This window comes from Syngnathoides biaculeatus, chromosome 23 (assembly GCF_019802595.1).
Source record: "Syngnathoides biaculeatus isolate LvHL_M chromosome 23, ASM1980259v1, whole genome shotgun sequence".
Lineage (NCBI taxonomy): Eukaryota > Metazoa > Chordata > Actinopteri > Syngnathiformes > Syngnathidae > Syngnathoides > Syngnathoides biaculeatus.
Genome location: NC_084662.1, coordinates 5,215,758 through 5,230,317, shown reverse-complemented (window position 1 = coordinate 5,230,317; position 14,560 = coordinate 5,215,758). Strand labels below are relative to the sequence as shown.

The 14,560-nt window shown below is 41.1% G+C and overlaps 1 protein-coding gene across 3 annotated transcripts in view; it reads right to left on the bottom strand.

Moving 5' to 3' along the window:
• Positions 1-14,286, bottom strand: part of LOC133496245 (adhesion G protein-coupled receptor F5-like) — a 60,718-nt gene extending 46,432 nt beyond the window's left edge. The window contains exons 1-11 of one of the 3 annotated variants that reach the window (XM_061811578.1): positions 14,229-14,286; positions 9,876-10,040; positions 8,391-8,543; positions 7,723-7,893; positions 5,384-5,536; positions 4,582-4,752; positions 4,403-4,444; positions 4,182-4,334; positions 2,034-2,204; positions 1,879-1,923; positions 1,648-1,800 (exon numbers count right to left, since the gene is read on the bottom strand). In XM_061811578.1, coding sequence (XP_061667562.1) covers positions 1,648-1,800; positions 1,879-1,923; positions 2,034-2,204; positions 4,182-4,334; positions 4,403-4,444; positions 4,582-4,752; positions 5,384-5,536; positions 7,723-7,893; positions 8,391-8,543; positions 9,876-10,040; positions 14,229-14,271 — 1,420 coding nt within the window. In that variant the 5' untranslated portion in view covers positions 14,272-14,286. Of the gene's footprint in view, positions 1-1,647; positions 1,801-1,878; positions 1,924-2,033; positions 2,205-4,181; positions 4,335-4,402; positions 4,445-4,581; positions 4,753-5,383; positions 5,537-7,722; positions 7,894-8,390; positions 8,544-9,875; positions 10,041-12,919; positions 13,282-14,228 lie in introns of those variants that run through there. The other 2 variants (XM_061811579.1, XM_061811580.1) reach the window with 2 other exon arrangements.
• Positions 14,287-14,560: the final 274 nt, after the last annotated feature.

Below are 14,560 nucleotides of genomic sequence, written 5' to 3'. Positions count from 1 at the left end.
CGGGCAGGACACAGCAGGTGAGGCCGGGGGGACCCCATCTCATCCACGCGCACTATCAGCACCGGGCACACTAAGGTTGTGTCCTCCCCCCTCTGCTCTTCTCGCTCTACACGGACGACTGTACCTCGTAGCATCCGACTGTCAAACTACTGAAGTTCACAAATGACACCACGGTCATCGGCCTGTTCAAAGACGTCGATGCGTCTGCGTATAGACAGGAAGGGGCTTTAATGTAGTCAACACAACATGGCGTTGAACACTCTAAAGACTGTGGAGATGATGGTGGACTTTCAGGAGGCATCCTCACCACAGCTACCCCGGACACTGTCCAATGGTTTTGTGTCAACCGTCGAGACTTCAAGTTCCTGGGAATTACGGTCTCATTGGACCTGAAATAGAGATGAACATCAAATCCATCCTCAAAACCCCCCAGCAAAGGATGTACTTTTTGTGTCTTATCAGGAAGCACGGCCTGTCACAAGAGCTGTTGAGACTGTTCTACACAGCGGTTATCCAATCAGTACTGTGTACCTCCATGACAGTCTGGTTTGGGGCCGCCACAATGCAATGGACAAACAAAACCGCTGAACGGATTGTTGGCAACATGCTACCCTATATTGACGACTTTCACGCAACACGAACTAGGTCCATAGCAGACAGGATCCTTTCGGATCCTCCACATCCTGGCCACCAGCTATTCCAGCTCCTTCCGTCGGGCAAGTGCGACAGATCAATGGAAGTCAAAAGCAATTAAGTAATTAAATTCTTGATCAGCGAACCCAGTATTTTTCTGCCTTGTGCCATGTTAGGACACTTACTCAAATCCTGCTGGTCCAATCAGTATTGGTAATATATATATAAAACCTTCCGTACCATGCATGATTTCAAACCTTGACGTCTTAGTGCATTACCAACAGTGGTTCAAGCTCTTTTCAGGTCATTGACCAAATCCTGTCGTATAGTCCTGGGCTGATTCCTCACCATTCTAAGGATCATTGAGACCCCACGAGGTGATATCTTGCAAGAGGCTCCACTCCGATTGAGATTTACTGTCATGTTTACCTGCTTCCATTTTCTAATGATTGCTCCAAGCTGTTTGGCAATTTCTCCATGGCCCTTTCCAGCCGTGTGGAGTTGTACAATTTTGTTTCTGGTGTCTTTGGAGAGCTCTTTGGTCTTGGGCATGTTACAAGTTTGAGTCTTACTGATTGTATTGGGTGGACAGGTGTCTTTATGGAGCTAATGACTTCACACGAGTGCATCTGATTTAGGATAACACATGGAGTAGAGGTGGCTTTTAAAGGCGGAGTAACAGGTCTTTGAGGGTCAGAATTATAGCTGATAGACAGGTGTTCAAATACTTATTGGTAGCTGTATCACACAAATAAATCATTAAAAAATCACACATTGTGATTTCTGGATTTTTCTTTTTAGATTATCTCTCTCACAGTGGACATGCAGCTACGATGAAAATTTCAGACCACTCCATGATTTCTAAGTGGGCAAATTTGTGATATAGCAGGGTGTTCAAATACTTATTTTCTTCACTGTATGTAATTTTCATTATAATATTAATGTTACAAAGTATATGGGGCTGTCGGTAGGTAAAATATTGTTTGCTCCCTTCAGAAAGACATTTTTATTTACCTGTAGTTATGTTGATCTCAAAGATTTTTGAGTAGCTGTTGATGTATATGGGATAGCTGGTGTTTCTTAGAATGTTCCTCAGTAGGTTTATCATGCTCATATCTGTGGTGCTCAGCTCAACAGAGATGAGGTATTCATGAATGGCTGGACCAGCTGCGACAATAATAGCGTCAATAATTTATCTTGAAAGCAAATTCTTTTCCATGGTTTTCAACAAATGTTGACACTTACATGTTGTTGTTGGAGATGTTGTTGTAACAGGACAAGCTGTAAAGTCTGTCAGGAAGAAGGGGAAAAGTTAATATGATGCTAATTTTGTAAAAAAAAAAAAACCCTAAATGTCAACTCTTTGTGTAATACTTCATTATTACTTCAAGATGTCTTACTGTGTTGATCGACAGATTGGCAATATTGTCCACCAGAAGGAATGGCGTTGATGCATCCACATGTGTCATTTGTGATGTTGTCACATGATCCATGCAGGAAACACTGGTCACATGACCAGCGATACTGAGCCTCACATATGCACTGGAAAGCGTCACTGCTTGCACTGCAAACTAAAAGTAATATGGGGATAAGAATTACCTTCATGTCCTCTATCCCAATCATTTGTCATGTTAAAAGTCAATTATGCTGGTAAACAACTATTTTTTTGCCCAAGATGTATTTCCTTATTTTACACAGTGTTGAATTCAAATATCACATGGTCAATATGGTTTTGCTAACTCAGGTCAAGATTTTGAACTATGACATTGAAAGGTACAGTATATTCCTTTAAAGCAGGGGTGTCCAAACTTATAGAGGGCCAAATGCAGACCAATAAATAAAGGGCCAGGCTGCACATTAGAGGTTTCAAACTTCCCTATGTCAATGAATAGATCATTGATAATTGACATATGTATAAATCTATCATGCCGTCCAGTAATATCGTTGAATTTTTTTCACAATTGTTTTTTATGATTATTGTTTTTAATTATTTTTGTCAAGGAATACGGAATACAGTAATCAACAAATGGAATTAAATTTTACTTTGTGTGGCGGCACGGCGGCTCAGTTGTGGGGACCCTGGTTCGATCCCCGCCCCACCTGTGTGGAGTTTGCATGTTCACCCCGTACCTGCGTGGGTTTTCTCCGGGCGCTTTCCTCCCACATCCCAAAAACATGCAACAACCTAGGTGTGATTGTGAGTGTGGTTGTTTGTCTCTATGTGGCCTGAAATTGGTTGACAACCAGTTCAGGGGGTACCTCGCCTCCTGCCTGTTGACAGCTGAGATAGGCTCCAGCACTCCCCGCAACCCTCGTGAGGATAAGCAGCAAAGAAAATGGATGGATGGATTTTTACTTTGTGTTCCATGCCTTTCTAACTGGCCTATAATGTGACTATGCACTCTCTGGGAGCAGTGATGCTGTCCGAATTGAAGGATCGCTGACATGTCTGGAAAAAGTTTGGTTCTTGAGACTCTTATTTACCTGAGCGCACACCATCAATGACCACAGCTGACACCGCTGCAAACATATCTCTCCCAGTCGTTGTGCCTTTTTTTTATTTTGTTGGGGGAGGGGGGGCTTATCATATCAATCAGGTCCTCTGTACATGTCCTCGAATCTCCTCACCACTGTATTCCTGGATAAGCTCATGTTGTTGAAATCCTGCACTTTTTCCAGGCACATTACTGTAGTTCCCTGATTTTAATGAGGCACTGCTTTATAAAACCTCCGTCTGAGAATGGTTTGCCGTGCTGTGCAATAAGTTTCACGACTTCACAGGTTGCTGTTGTGGTGTTCTCCTGTGCTTTGTTAGCATCGCACTGCTGTTGAGCTTGCAGGCTGGCTGCCATTTCCTTGACTTTCTGTGATGTTTCGGCACCGATGTACTGTATGTATTATGTGTAAGTCTGATATAATGCTGACGTATATTATACTCTTTCATAACCATATCTTCTTTGCAGACCAAACAGATACACTTTCTGTTGACTTTGAAGAAATTTTTCAGTCCCCACTGAAATCTTCACGGCTTGTGTTTCTTCAGTGCTGCCATTTCTGCTGACTCACAGTAAAGGTTTTTACACGAGGTCAAGGAATGGAAGGATTTCTGATTCTGATGTTTTTGGGATTTGGGAAGAAACCGGAGTGCCCGGAAAAAACCTACACAGGCACGGAGAGAACATGCGAATTCCACACAGGTGGGCCGGGATAGAACCCGGGTCCTCAGAATAGTGAGTCCACTGTGTGCTTTAAATCTGCGCCACCATTCCACTGGTTTGCAGGCCATATTCAGTTATATACAGTAGTGTACTGTATTTGAAGAAGTTGACGTGGGCCAATGAAAACTGGATGGTCCGCGGACCAGAGTTTGAACTTTTAAACTTTAAACTTGTTCATAGAAAGTTTCTTCATATTGCATGATAAAGTAACTTTTATTACTGTGCATGTTTACTACTTTTCATCATTGTCATTGCATAGTTTTAGCGGAGTACAGATAAATGTATTGCAGTGTAAAATATTGATTGAACCCCAAAGATATTTACATTTACCTGTAGTTAAGTTGATATCTAAGATTTTTGCACGTCTGTTGAAGTCTAAGGGATAAGTGGTGTTTTTCAGAAGGTTCCTTAGAATGGTAATCACACTGGTGTCTGTGGTGTTGAGCTCAATAGAGATGAGGTATTCATGATTGAATGGAGAAGCTGTAGGGAAAACACAATCAAAAGTCTTTTTCTCCAACACCAATTGTAAGAAATGTCAAGTGACTTACTTGTTGTTGTTGGAGACGTTGTAACAGAACAAACAGTAAAGTCTGTAAGTTAGAAGGAGAAAAAATTACATCATGCTAATTATGTAAGAAACAACAACAAAAACGTACTAATACATTTCAACTCAAATGTCAACTGTTTGTGTCGTACTATTGTACAGCATTGGTTAAAAACATCTTACTGTGTCGATTGATAGGTTGGCAATATTGTAAAACAGAGGGAAGGGCATTGATGCAGCCACATGTGTCATTTGTGATGTTGTCACACGATCCATGCAGGAAACACTGGTCACATGACCAACGATACTGATCCTCACAAATGCATTGGAAACCATCACTGCTTGGACTGCAAACTAAAAATAATAGAGAAGTGAACAATTACCTTCATATCCTCTACACCAATTTCTTATATTCAAATGATTATTATTATTATTTAGTTTCTCACAAAGACAAAGAGGTATTCGACATTAAGGGCCATTTGGATGCCGATTAAGGATCCATCCATTTACAAAGTACTATGATGTCCTTATTTTTTAAATAAGGTTGAAACAGAGCCGATCCTGTTGGCTGGACAAGAGGTGGGCACATATAGATGAACAACCATTTACATTTTCAAACCTATTTCAAGCCCTCAATAAAGCTAAGATGGGTGTTTTTGGAACATGGGAAAAAGGCAAAATATCGTGAGACACACGAGGGGCTGAATCGGAATTTGAAGCTGGGACAGCACAACTGTGAAGTAGACTTGCCAACTACTACCACTAACTAGTTGATAATCTCAAACAATCTACCATGAATAAAGTATTGTACTGTTCATTACACTGGCTCATATTATGCGATATATTCACTTTTTTATAACTGTACTTATTAACAGTATTTAATATGGTCATTGTCATTCAACAGTCTGTACCTTCATGTAAAGAATAGAGCTCATTTATTTCATATGACTGATTGTCCCCCCCACCAAAAAATATATATATTTACCCGTAGTTATGTTGACACCAGATATTTTTGTGTAGCTGTTGATGTATATGGGATAAAAGCTGTTATTCAGAACTCTCCTGAGTTGGGTTATCAAACTCAAGTCTGTTGTGTGGAGCTCAATGGAGAAGAGGTATTCATGATCAAATGAAGGCACTGGAGGGAAAACAAAGTCAACAATCCTTGTCTCCAATATCACTTGTTTCACATTCGTTTGAATAAAAATTGTCTAGTTACACGTTGCTGTTGGTGAAGGTGTTGTAACGGGATCATATGTGAAGTCAGAAGTTAATATTATGCAAATTACGTAGATAAACATTGTACCGACACATTTGCAAATTCCATCCATTCAATTTACATCTGCGTATCTGAGACTGGGATGCGGGGGCAGCATCTTAAGCAGGGAAACCCAGAATTTTCTCTCCCCAGGCACTTCATCCAGCTTTCCAAGCAGATACCGATGCGTCCCAAAGCCCAGCAAGAGATGTAGTCTGTCCAGCGTGTCCTATACGCCCTCCCCTGGGCTTCCTCCCAACGTGAAGTGTCTTGGTTCACCAAGCGTCTCAACCGATCTCTAAGGGAGAGCTCAGACAGCCTGAGGTGTAAACTCGTTTCGGCCACTTGTATCCGAGATCTTCTTTCGGTTATGACCCACAGCTCGTGACCATTCTTCTTCTTCAGCCTGACAGACCAATATCAAGTCCGCACCACTGCAGACATTCCACCAAGAAGCCTCTCGATCTCCTGCTCCATTCTTCCCTCACAAGACCCCGAGATAATTTAACTCCTCAATTTGTGACAGGATCTCTTCCACGACCTGGAGAGGAAACTGAGATCTAGGGTCTCAGATTTTAAAGTGCTCTCTTCATCCTGGTCACTTAAAAGTTGCCCATGAACACCTCAAGTGAGAGCCGAAATCACAGTTTGCCTAGAAATTCTGTCAATGGAGGGAATGAAGAGAATCCTTGACAAAGAGCACCCGTGTCAAAGTTCAGCCCTCATTGGAAAAGTGTTCAATTGACTGCCGACAATGCAGTACACGGACTCAATAGCCCTGTCCCCTATGCTCGTGGAGTACCTTCCAGAGGAATCCGTGAGGGACACACCTAAATACCCTCTCCACCGACTCACAATATCTCAAAGTGAGGAGAACAGTGCCCCATCATCAGTATACATAGTGTTGATGGTGCAGTGTTTTCCCGTCCCCAAACTCTGGAATGTGGACCAGAATTTCCTTGTAGCCATTCAATAGTTGTTTTCCATGGCTTCACCAAATTCCTCCCACATCAGTGTTTTTGCCTCAGCCACACTTAACCTGCGGTCTGGTTGCTCAGCAGATAACTATCAGCTTCCTGCAGAGTCCCATTGGCCAAAAAGCCCAAATAGGGTGAGAGAAGTGAACAACTGCATCATTCGATTTAACTTTATTTGAAAAATGAGGACATCATACTGTCGTACTTTGTAAATGGATGGATAATTAACTGGCATCCAATTAGATCTCTTTTTTTTAGCTTTACGGCGTCCCTTAGCACTGGTGTCCTCCAATGGGTTCGGAGACAGGCACTGACCACCTTATGACCAAAGCCCCCGTCAGCCGCCTCAACAATGGAAGCGGAGAACATGGTTAACTCAGACTCATTGTCCTACCCCAGGACGTGGGAATAGCTCTGCTGAAAGTGGTAGCAGAAACGTCTTCTGATAGGGGATTCGGAGAGACATTTTCATGAGATCCTCCCAATACGGTAGGGTCTGCTATGTTGTACCAGCATCTTCCACCACCATTGCAGTCAACTGACCACGAGGTGGTGATTGGTTGCTAGCTCCACTCTTCACCAGAGCATGCACCTGCAAATCCGACAACAACATGACCACAAAGTTGATCATAAGACTGCGGTTTAGAGCCTACTGGAGCCAAGTGGACATGTGGACACATCTATGTCTGAACATGATGTGGATTGTCTGTGACAACCACAGAACTCCAATAACAGAACACTGCATAAGTTTAAGTGTGATTGTGCGTCGGTGCTCAAGAAAATGTAAAGTGTGCTGCAGCAAGCCAATGTAACTTTTTCCACCTTTCTTTCTATCCACACTATTCATTACAGGTCACACCAGGTTGTAGACAGAAAATACGCACATCCTCATTGCACACATGCAAAACTAGCCTTCAGGCAGTTGCCTGCTCACAAACAATAGTCCTCACTTGATCAGAGGGAGGAGAGGGGGCGTTATTTCTAATCACTCCCTTCCAGGTCTCACTGTCATTGCCCGTGGGATTGTTTTCAGCTTACCGACAATTGTTTGTGTGTTACAACCAATGTCATTGTTTCAAAATGTCTTACTGTGTTGATCGACAGATTGGCAATATTGTCCACCAGAAGGAATGGCATTGATGCATCCGCATGTGTCATTAGTGATGCTGTTACACGATCCATGCAGCAAACACTGGTTAAATGGCCAACTGTAGTGATCCTCACATTTGCACTGGAAACCATCACTGCTTGGACTGCAAACTATAATGAGAAGAAAATGATGGTTACCTCCCTTCCTTCTCAAATCAGGGGCTACCAACACAGAAGCAGCACAGTTTAATTATCCACATTATTTTTCAACCATATAAATAAAAAAATAAATAAGCACCACTTACTAGTGAGATGCATCTTCAGGTAATGTTTTTATTTTATTGGTGAAAGTGTGAGAATGACTATAGAGTATACTATATAAATTCATAAAAGCATTGTTCTCAGGTGGGACATGATCAAACCATCGCGTGCAAAGACTTTAAGGGTATTTTAGTTACCTTTTGACCTGTCCCTTGCAATAGTTAAAAGAAATTCACCTTATATAAAGTAAAATACCGTGTTTAGTATTAAGCAATATTGTCAGTTTAATGACTGTGCATGGTAACAGCATGGTATTGTTGTAATTCAATAGTCTTATCTTTATTACAAAAGTCATGTATCACACACTTAAATGGATTGGTACTTCAAAAATGACATGTTTTATTTACCTGTAGTTATGTTGATGGCAGAGACCTTTGAGTAGCTGTTGAAATATATGGGATAAGTAGTATTTCTCAGGCTGGTCCTCAGTAGGTTCACTACACTCATATCTGTGGTTATCAACTCGATAGAGATGACGTTTTCATAAACAAATGGAGATGCTGTTGGGAGACATTCAATGGGAGCATGGCACAATAACAAATTGTCGAAAGGCACATGAGCAAGACAAAAGTATAGCTGTGAGTGGGGAAAAAAATCATTTTGCATCGAATAAATCATTAATTTTTCACTCCAGCTGTAATAGCTCTGTATTTCAATTGTTTTGAAGCCTAGGCTGTATAGTTTGTATTGGTTAACAGAGTAAAAGTTATGAAAAGCTAAAGTTCATACAGTTACTGTGTGGGTTTTCTCTGGGGACTCCGGTTTCCTCCCAAATCCCCAAAAAATGTATTAATTGGAGATTATAAATTTTCCCGAGGTGTGATTGTGAGTGTGACTGTTGTCTGTCTCCATATGCCCTGTGATTGGCTGGCATCCAGTTTAGGGTGTCTCCCACCTGCTGCCCAATGACAGCTGGGATTTGCTCCAGCAATCCTGCTAGCCTTGTGAGGATAAATCAGAAAATAGCTGGATGGAGGTTATCTCTAAATAAGCACTTCAAAATCCTTTGTGCTCTTAAGCCAAGACCGTTTTCCCAAAGCAACAGAAAAACATTTTTCAAACTGCTATACCAGTGAGGATGAACATTTTAAGCACACAGAATTCATTTGGAAAGAATATATTGTATACTTTATGTTAGCAAATGACTTGGTTGAACATTGTTTTGTGATAGAGATGTCACCTTATTGACCATAAACCTCAGTCAGTGTTTTAGGAAAACAAAATGCAACATACTGTAAATGTAATGCAAGAGTTAAATAAGACAGACCTGTAATAACCAACGGGTAACATTTACATGTGATAAATGTTACATTAATCCTTATCATTTATCAACATGAAGGGTTAATGTCTTTATAACAGCAACATTCAACATTTTATGTTGCAATGCATGCTGGATGCTGGATGCTTTGCATCCAAAGTACAACCGATGTGACGTCAACCAAAATTCCATAATTCATTGGAAATTTTGGTCAATTACTGTAAAATCCCTCGGCATAAGAATGACATCATAGTTATTTGATTCATGCAACTTGGGCAGTTTGAGGAGATACCATCACAACATTGCCCTTCCCTTGCAGTTTGCATACTTGGAAGAATTGTCGGGGGGGATCGCCACTTCTCCTCTGAATATATGTCTCTTAGTGTAGCATTCACACATTTAATAACTGTCTGCCATTATCAGAGAAAATAAGTCAACATGTAGTACCTGAAAAAATTCCTACAACTAACTGCAATACAACGAGGGAGGAGCAGAGTATATTTCATAATATAAAAGTATAGTGCTTTCAGAAGAAGATGAATTTCCACAAAATGATCAAAATAGACTGTATCACCTGTCTTTGGAAGGCAATACTGCCCTTTGAGGGGAATATTGTTGATACATGTGCAAGTATCATCAACGATCTCATCACAGGCTTGATATGTCTCACAGTTGTCATATGTCCAAAAAAAGCCATCCTCACATCGGCACTGGAAGTTGCTCACGTTGGCATAGCAAACTAATCAGGAAGTGAGCACAAAGAATGTGAACAAAATTTATAACCTCAGGGTCTATGCACATGACACATGTTGAACTCAAAACCCTTGTAGGAGATTCATTAAAATTCTTGGGTCTGCTCAAGATTAAAACCAGTAAAACAGAGAACTATACATTAGGAGGGTTTTTTTGTTTTTTTGTTTTTTGCATTGCTGTAATTGCTGCACATTTCATTTTGTAGGTTCTGGAGGAGTACATGCAAAAAGATGAACTCAGCACACACAAAGTGATTGATAAAAAAAATAAATTCCAATGGATGATTTGGGGTCTTTAAATTCCACAATTAAAAGGTACAGTAGGTGGCCACTAGCACGCTGTGCATAATAACCATAACAAGGAGGCGGAAGCGAAATGAGAGGTGACAAGGAGTGCAGACATTTTCTGTGATGCCAGAAATAAAAATTATCGCAACAATGACTGAGTAGTACCTGCAACATTTTGCACAACTGACGTGGTCCCAGACTATCGAACGACAAGTCCCTTTAAACTGCAATACAAGAAGTGTAGAAGTCTTGACTCCCTTCGCACAATGGTCATTCTACTGGACTATCGCTCCAATAGGCATTGTAATTGCTCTAAACGCAAGAAGACTGCATCCTTTGCGAAACTGTGAGTTAAAAAAAAAAAAAAGTTTGCTTTTAATTGACTGTCTGGTGTTATACTCTGAATGTGTCGTACTAGGGTGGCTCCAACTACCGGAGATAGATTGCTTGTGTTGTTGACAAAATTGGCCAATAGAGCTGATTCTGATTTTGATATTATCTATTGAGCAATGCAATTTTGGAGCTTCTTAATGTATTTTGCCTATGCAACAAACTCCTTTCAACCTTGGATTCATTTACTTTTTTTCACTCTCTTCACACCCACATGTGTCATGCAGTGGTCCCTCTCATTTTATGTTATCGTGAGTTTTTACCATATCATTGTCCAATAACAATTTTGTAATTCACTCTTTATTTATTTTAGTGACCTATACATATATTTGCATTTGTATATTTGTATGTTTGTATCTGCAGTGAAAGCAGGGAGCAGGCGGAGGAACAATTAGAAAGATGGAGGCACCCGCTGGAAAGGAGAGGAATGAAGATTACATAAAGTAAAACAGAATATATGTGCATGAATGAGAGGGCCAGAGGGGTACGAGTGAAGATCCAGGGAGAAGAGATAGCGAGGGTGGACGACTTCCAATACTTGGGGTCAACAATACAGCGCAATTGACCCCTCCGTACAGGGCACTTAACCACGCCTCCTGAAGTGACATCACGCCACGTGCGCTCACGTAAGACAAACAGTAAAAATGGCAAATACAATACAATACATTCTTAACTGAGAGCGACGCCATGCTTCTGATTTCATTCAATCATTCACACGTAGCAATGTTATGCTAGCGTAGAACGTCTCATTCATTTATACGAGACGTGTGTTAAAAATCAAATTTAGGGCATATCTTCGTGCAAACACAGTCTGGTTAAGCTTCGGCCGCGAGCCAGCAAGAAATCAATACGTTTGTGCAGTCCGATCATCGCTAGATATCGCTCAACAAAGAATAAGTGTGGCAATCGTTCAGACGTAGCAGTGTTATGCCAGCGGAGAACGTCTCATTCATTTATACGAGACGTGTATTAAAAATCAAATTTAGGGCATATCTTCGTGCAAACACCGTCTGGTTAAGCTTCTGGCCGCGAGCCAGCAAGAAATCAATACGTTTGTGCAGTCCGATCATCGCTAAATATCGCTCAACAAAAAATAAGTGTGGCAATCGTTCGCACGTAGCAATGTTATGCTAACGCAGAACGTCTCATTCATTTATACGAGACGTGTATTAAAAATCAAATTTAGGGCATATCTTCGTGCAAACACAGTCTGGTTAAGCTTCGGCCGCGAGCCAGCAAGAAATCAATACGTTTGTGCAGTCCGATCATCGCTAATATCGCTCAACAAAGAATAAGTGTGGCAATCGTTCGCACGTAGCAATGTTATGCTAGCGCAGAACGTCTCATTCATTTATACGAGACGTGTATTAAAAATCAAATTGAGGGCATATCTTCGTGCAAACACAGTCTGGTTAAGCTTCTGGCCGCGAGCCAGCAAGAAATCAAACGTTTGTGCAGTCCGATCATCGCTAAATATCGCTCAACAAAAAATAAGTGTGGCAATCGTTCGCACGTAGCAATGTTATGCTAACGCAGAACGTCTCATTCATTTATACGAGACGTGTATTAAAAATCAAATTTAGGGCATATCTTCGTGCAAACACAGTCTGGTTAAGCTTCGGCCGCGAGCCAGCAAGAAATCAATACGTTTGTGCAGTCCGATCATCGCTAAATATCGCTCAACAAAGAATAAGTGTGGCAATCGTTCGCACGTAGCAATGTTATGCTAGCGCAGAACGTCTCATTCATTTATACGAGACGTGTATTAAAAATCAAATTTAGGGCATATCTTCGTGCAAACACAGTCTGGTTAAGCTTCGGCCGCGAGCCAGCAAGAAATCAATAAGTTTGTGCAGTCCGATCATCGCTAAATATCGCTCAACAAAGAATAAGTGTGTCAATCGTTCGCACGTAGCAATGTTATGCCAGCGCAGAACGTCTCATTCATTTATACGAGACGTGTATTAAAAATCAAATTTAGGGCATATCTTCGTGCAAACACCGTGTGGTTAAGCTTCTGGCCGCGAGTAAGCAAGAAATCAATACGTTTGTGCAGTCCGATCATCGCTAAATATCGCTCAACAAAGAATAAGTGTGGCAATCGTTCACACGCAGCAGTGTTATGCTAGCGAAGAACTTCGAATTCATTTATACGAGACATCTATTGAAAATCAAATATAGGGCATACCTTCGTGCAAACATATGTGTTCCGGTTGATATTAGATGGATTTAGTTGATGATGCGGTCTTCCACAAAGTTTGATCCATCGAAGGCATTTTTCGTACTTGGTCTTCGGTTTTGGAAAGGGTACGAATCGAACTCCACCAACTAGCCTTTCAGGATACCTGTCGTCACTATTACAAAGTCCGTGACTACACCTCTTCACCATATTTTTGTTAAATAACCCAAATACGCGATAAAACGCTAACTAAACCTATACTGGACCATTCAATGTTGTCAGAGAAAATGGCGGGAGCAAAAACGGGCTTTGGTCTATGCAGATCTCTGGCCTCTGATCTGGTCAGTGACGCGGATTGCGCAATATCCACGGACGGGTCAATTGTGAGTGTGTTAAGGAAGTGAAGAAACAGGTCCAAGTGGGGTGGAAGAGTTGGCGGAAGGTGTCTGGTTTTCTATGTGACGAGTCTCCGCTATGATGGATGGCAAAGTTTATAAAACAGTGGTGAGGCCGGCCATGATGTACGGAATAGAGACGATGACACTGAAGAAACAACAGGAAGCAGAACTGGAGATGGCAGAAATTAAGATGTTGAGGTTCTCGCTCGGACTGAGCAGGTTGGATGGGATTGGAAATGAGCTCATGAGAGGGACAGCCAAAATTGGATGTTTTGGAGACAAGTTTAGAGAGAGCAGACTTCGATGGTTTGGACATGTCCAGAGGCGAGAGGGTGAGTATATTGGTAAAAGGGTGCTGAGGATGGAGCTGCCAGGCAAAAGAGCGAAAGGAAGACCAAATAAAAGGTTGATGGATGTTGTGAGGGAGGACATGAGGACTGTTAGAGAGGAAGATAGGCTTAGATGGAAAAGATTACACGCTGTAGAAAAAGAAGAAGATACATGCATTTGTAATTGTAATTACACATGTATTAGAAAGAACATTCCTCTCACTAGTTATAATCACAACAGCCACCTTTCACAATAGAAATAACCAGAAAAACCTGACTTGACGTGACTAGGCACAGCACTGGCCCAGTGTGTTCTGAAACATAAAACTGTGATAATCTCTTTGTCTGATCTTTGTCTGACATTGTTGTTTTGGGTATTTCTTTAAACAAAGTAAACAGATTCCATGGAGGACCGAAGATTCATTGTTATATATAGAATGAGCCTGTTTTTTTTAATAAATATTTTTTGGGGTTTGCTATACATGCCAAGCAGACAAACTGCATGACCCTGCTTTGATCACAATGTGGGTGTTGGCCTTCTTTTCCATTCAAACATTCAAAAACATGGCATGATTCCATTTAAGTGCCTACCTGTGGTGATATCAGTGTCTAACAAATTGGCTGTTGGACCCATAGACAGAGGAAAGCTAATGTTGTCCAACAGGCTGCGAAGATGGTCCACTGTCTCGATACTTGTCACATTAAACTCAATGGACACGTCATACTCATACTGGCCAGGCAGATCTATAGGAGAAAAAATTAATGATCTCAGAAATTACACACAATCAAGAACAATTTAATGATGGTGTATTTCTTTTTTTATTCTTTTTGTAATGATTTTTGTGTAGTTTACTTAGGTTAGTATGATCTATTCTTATGTTTCATCACACAGCCCCGCCACTCTCTTCACCCGATTGACAAGT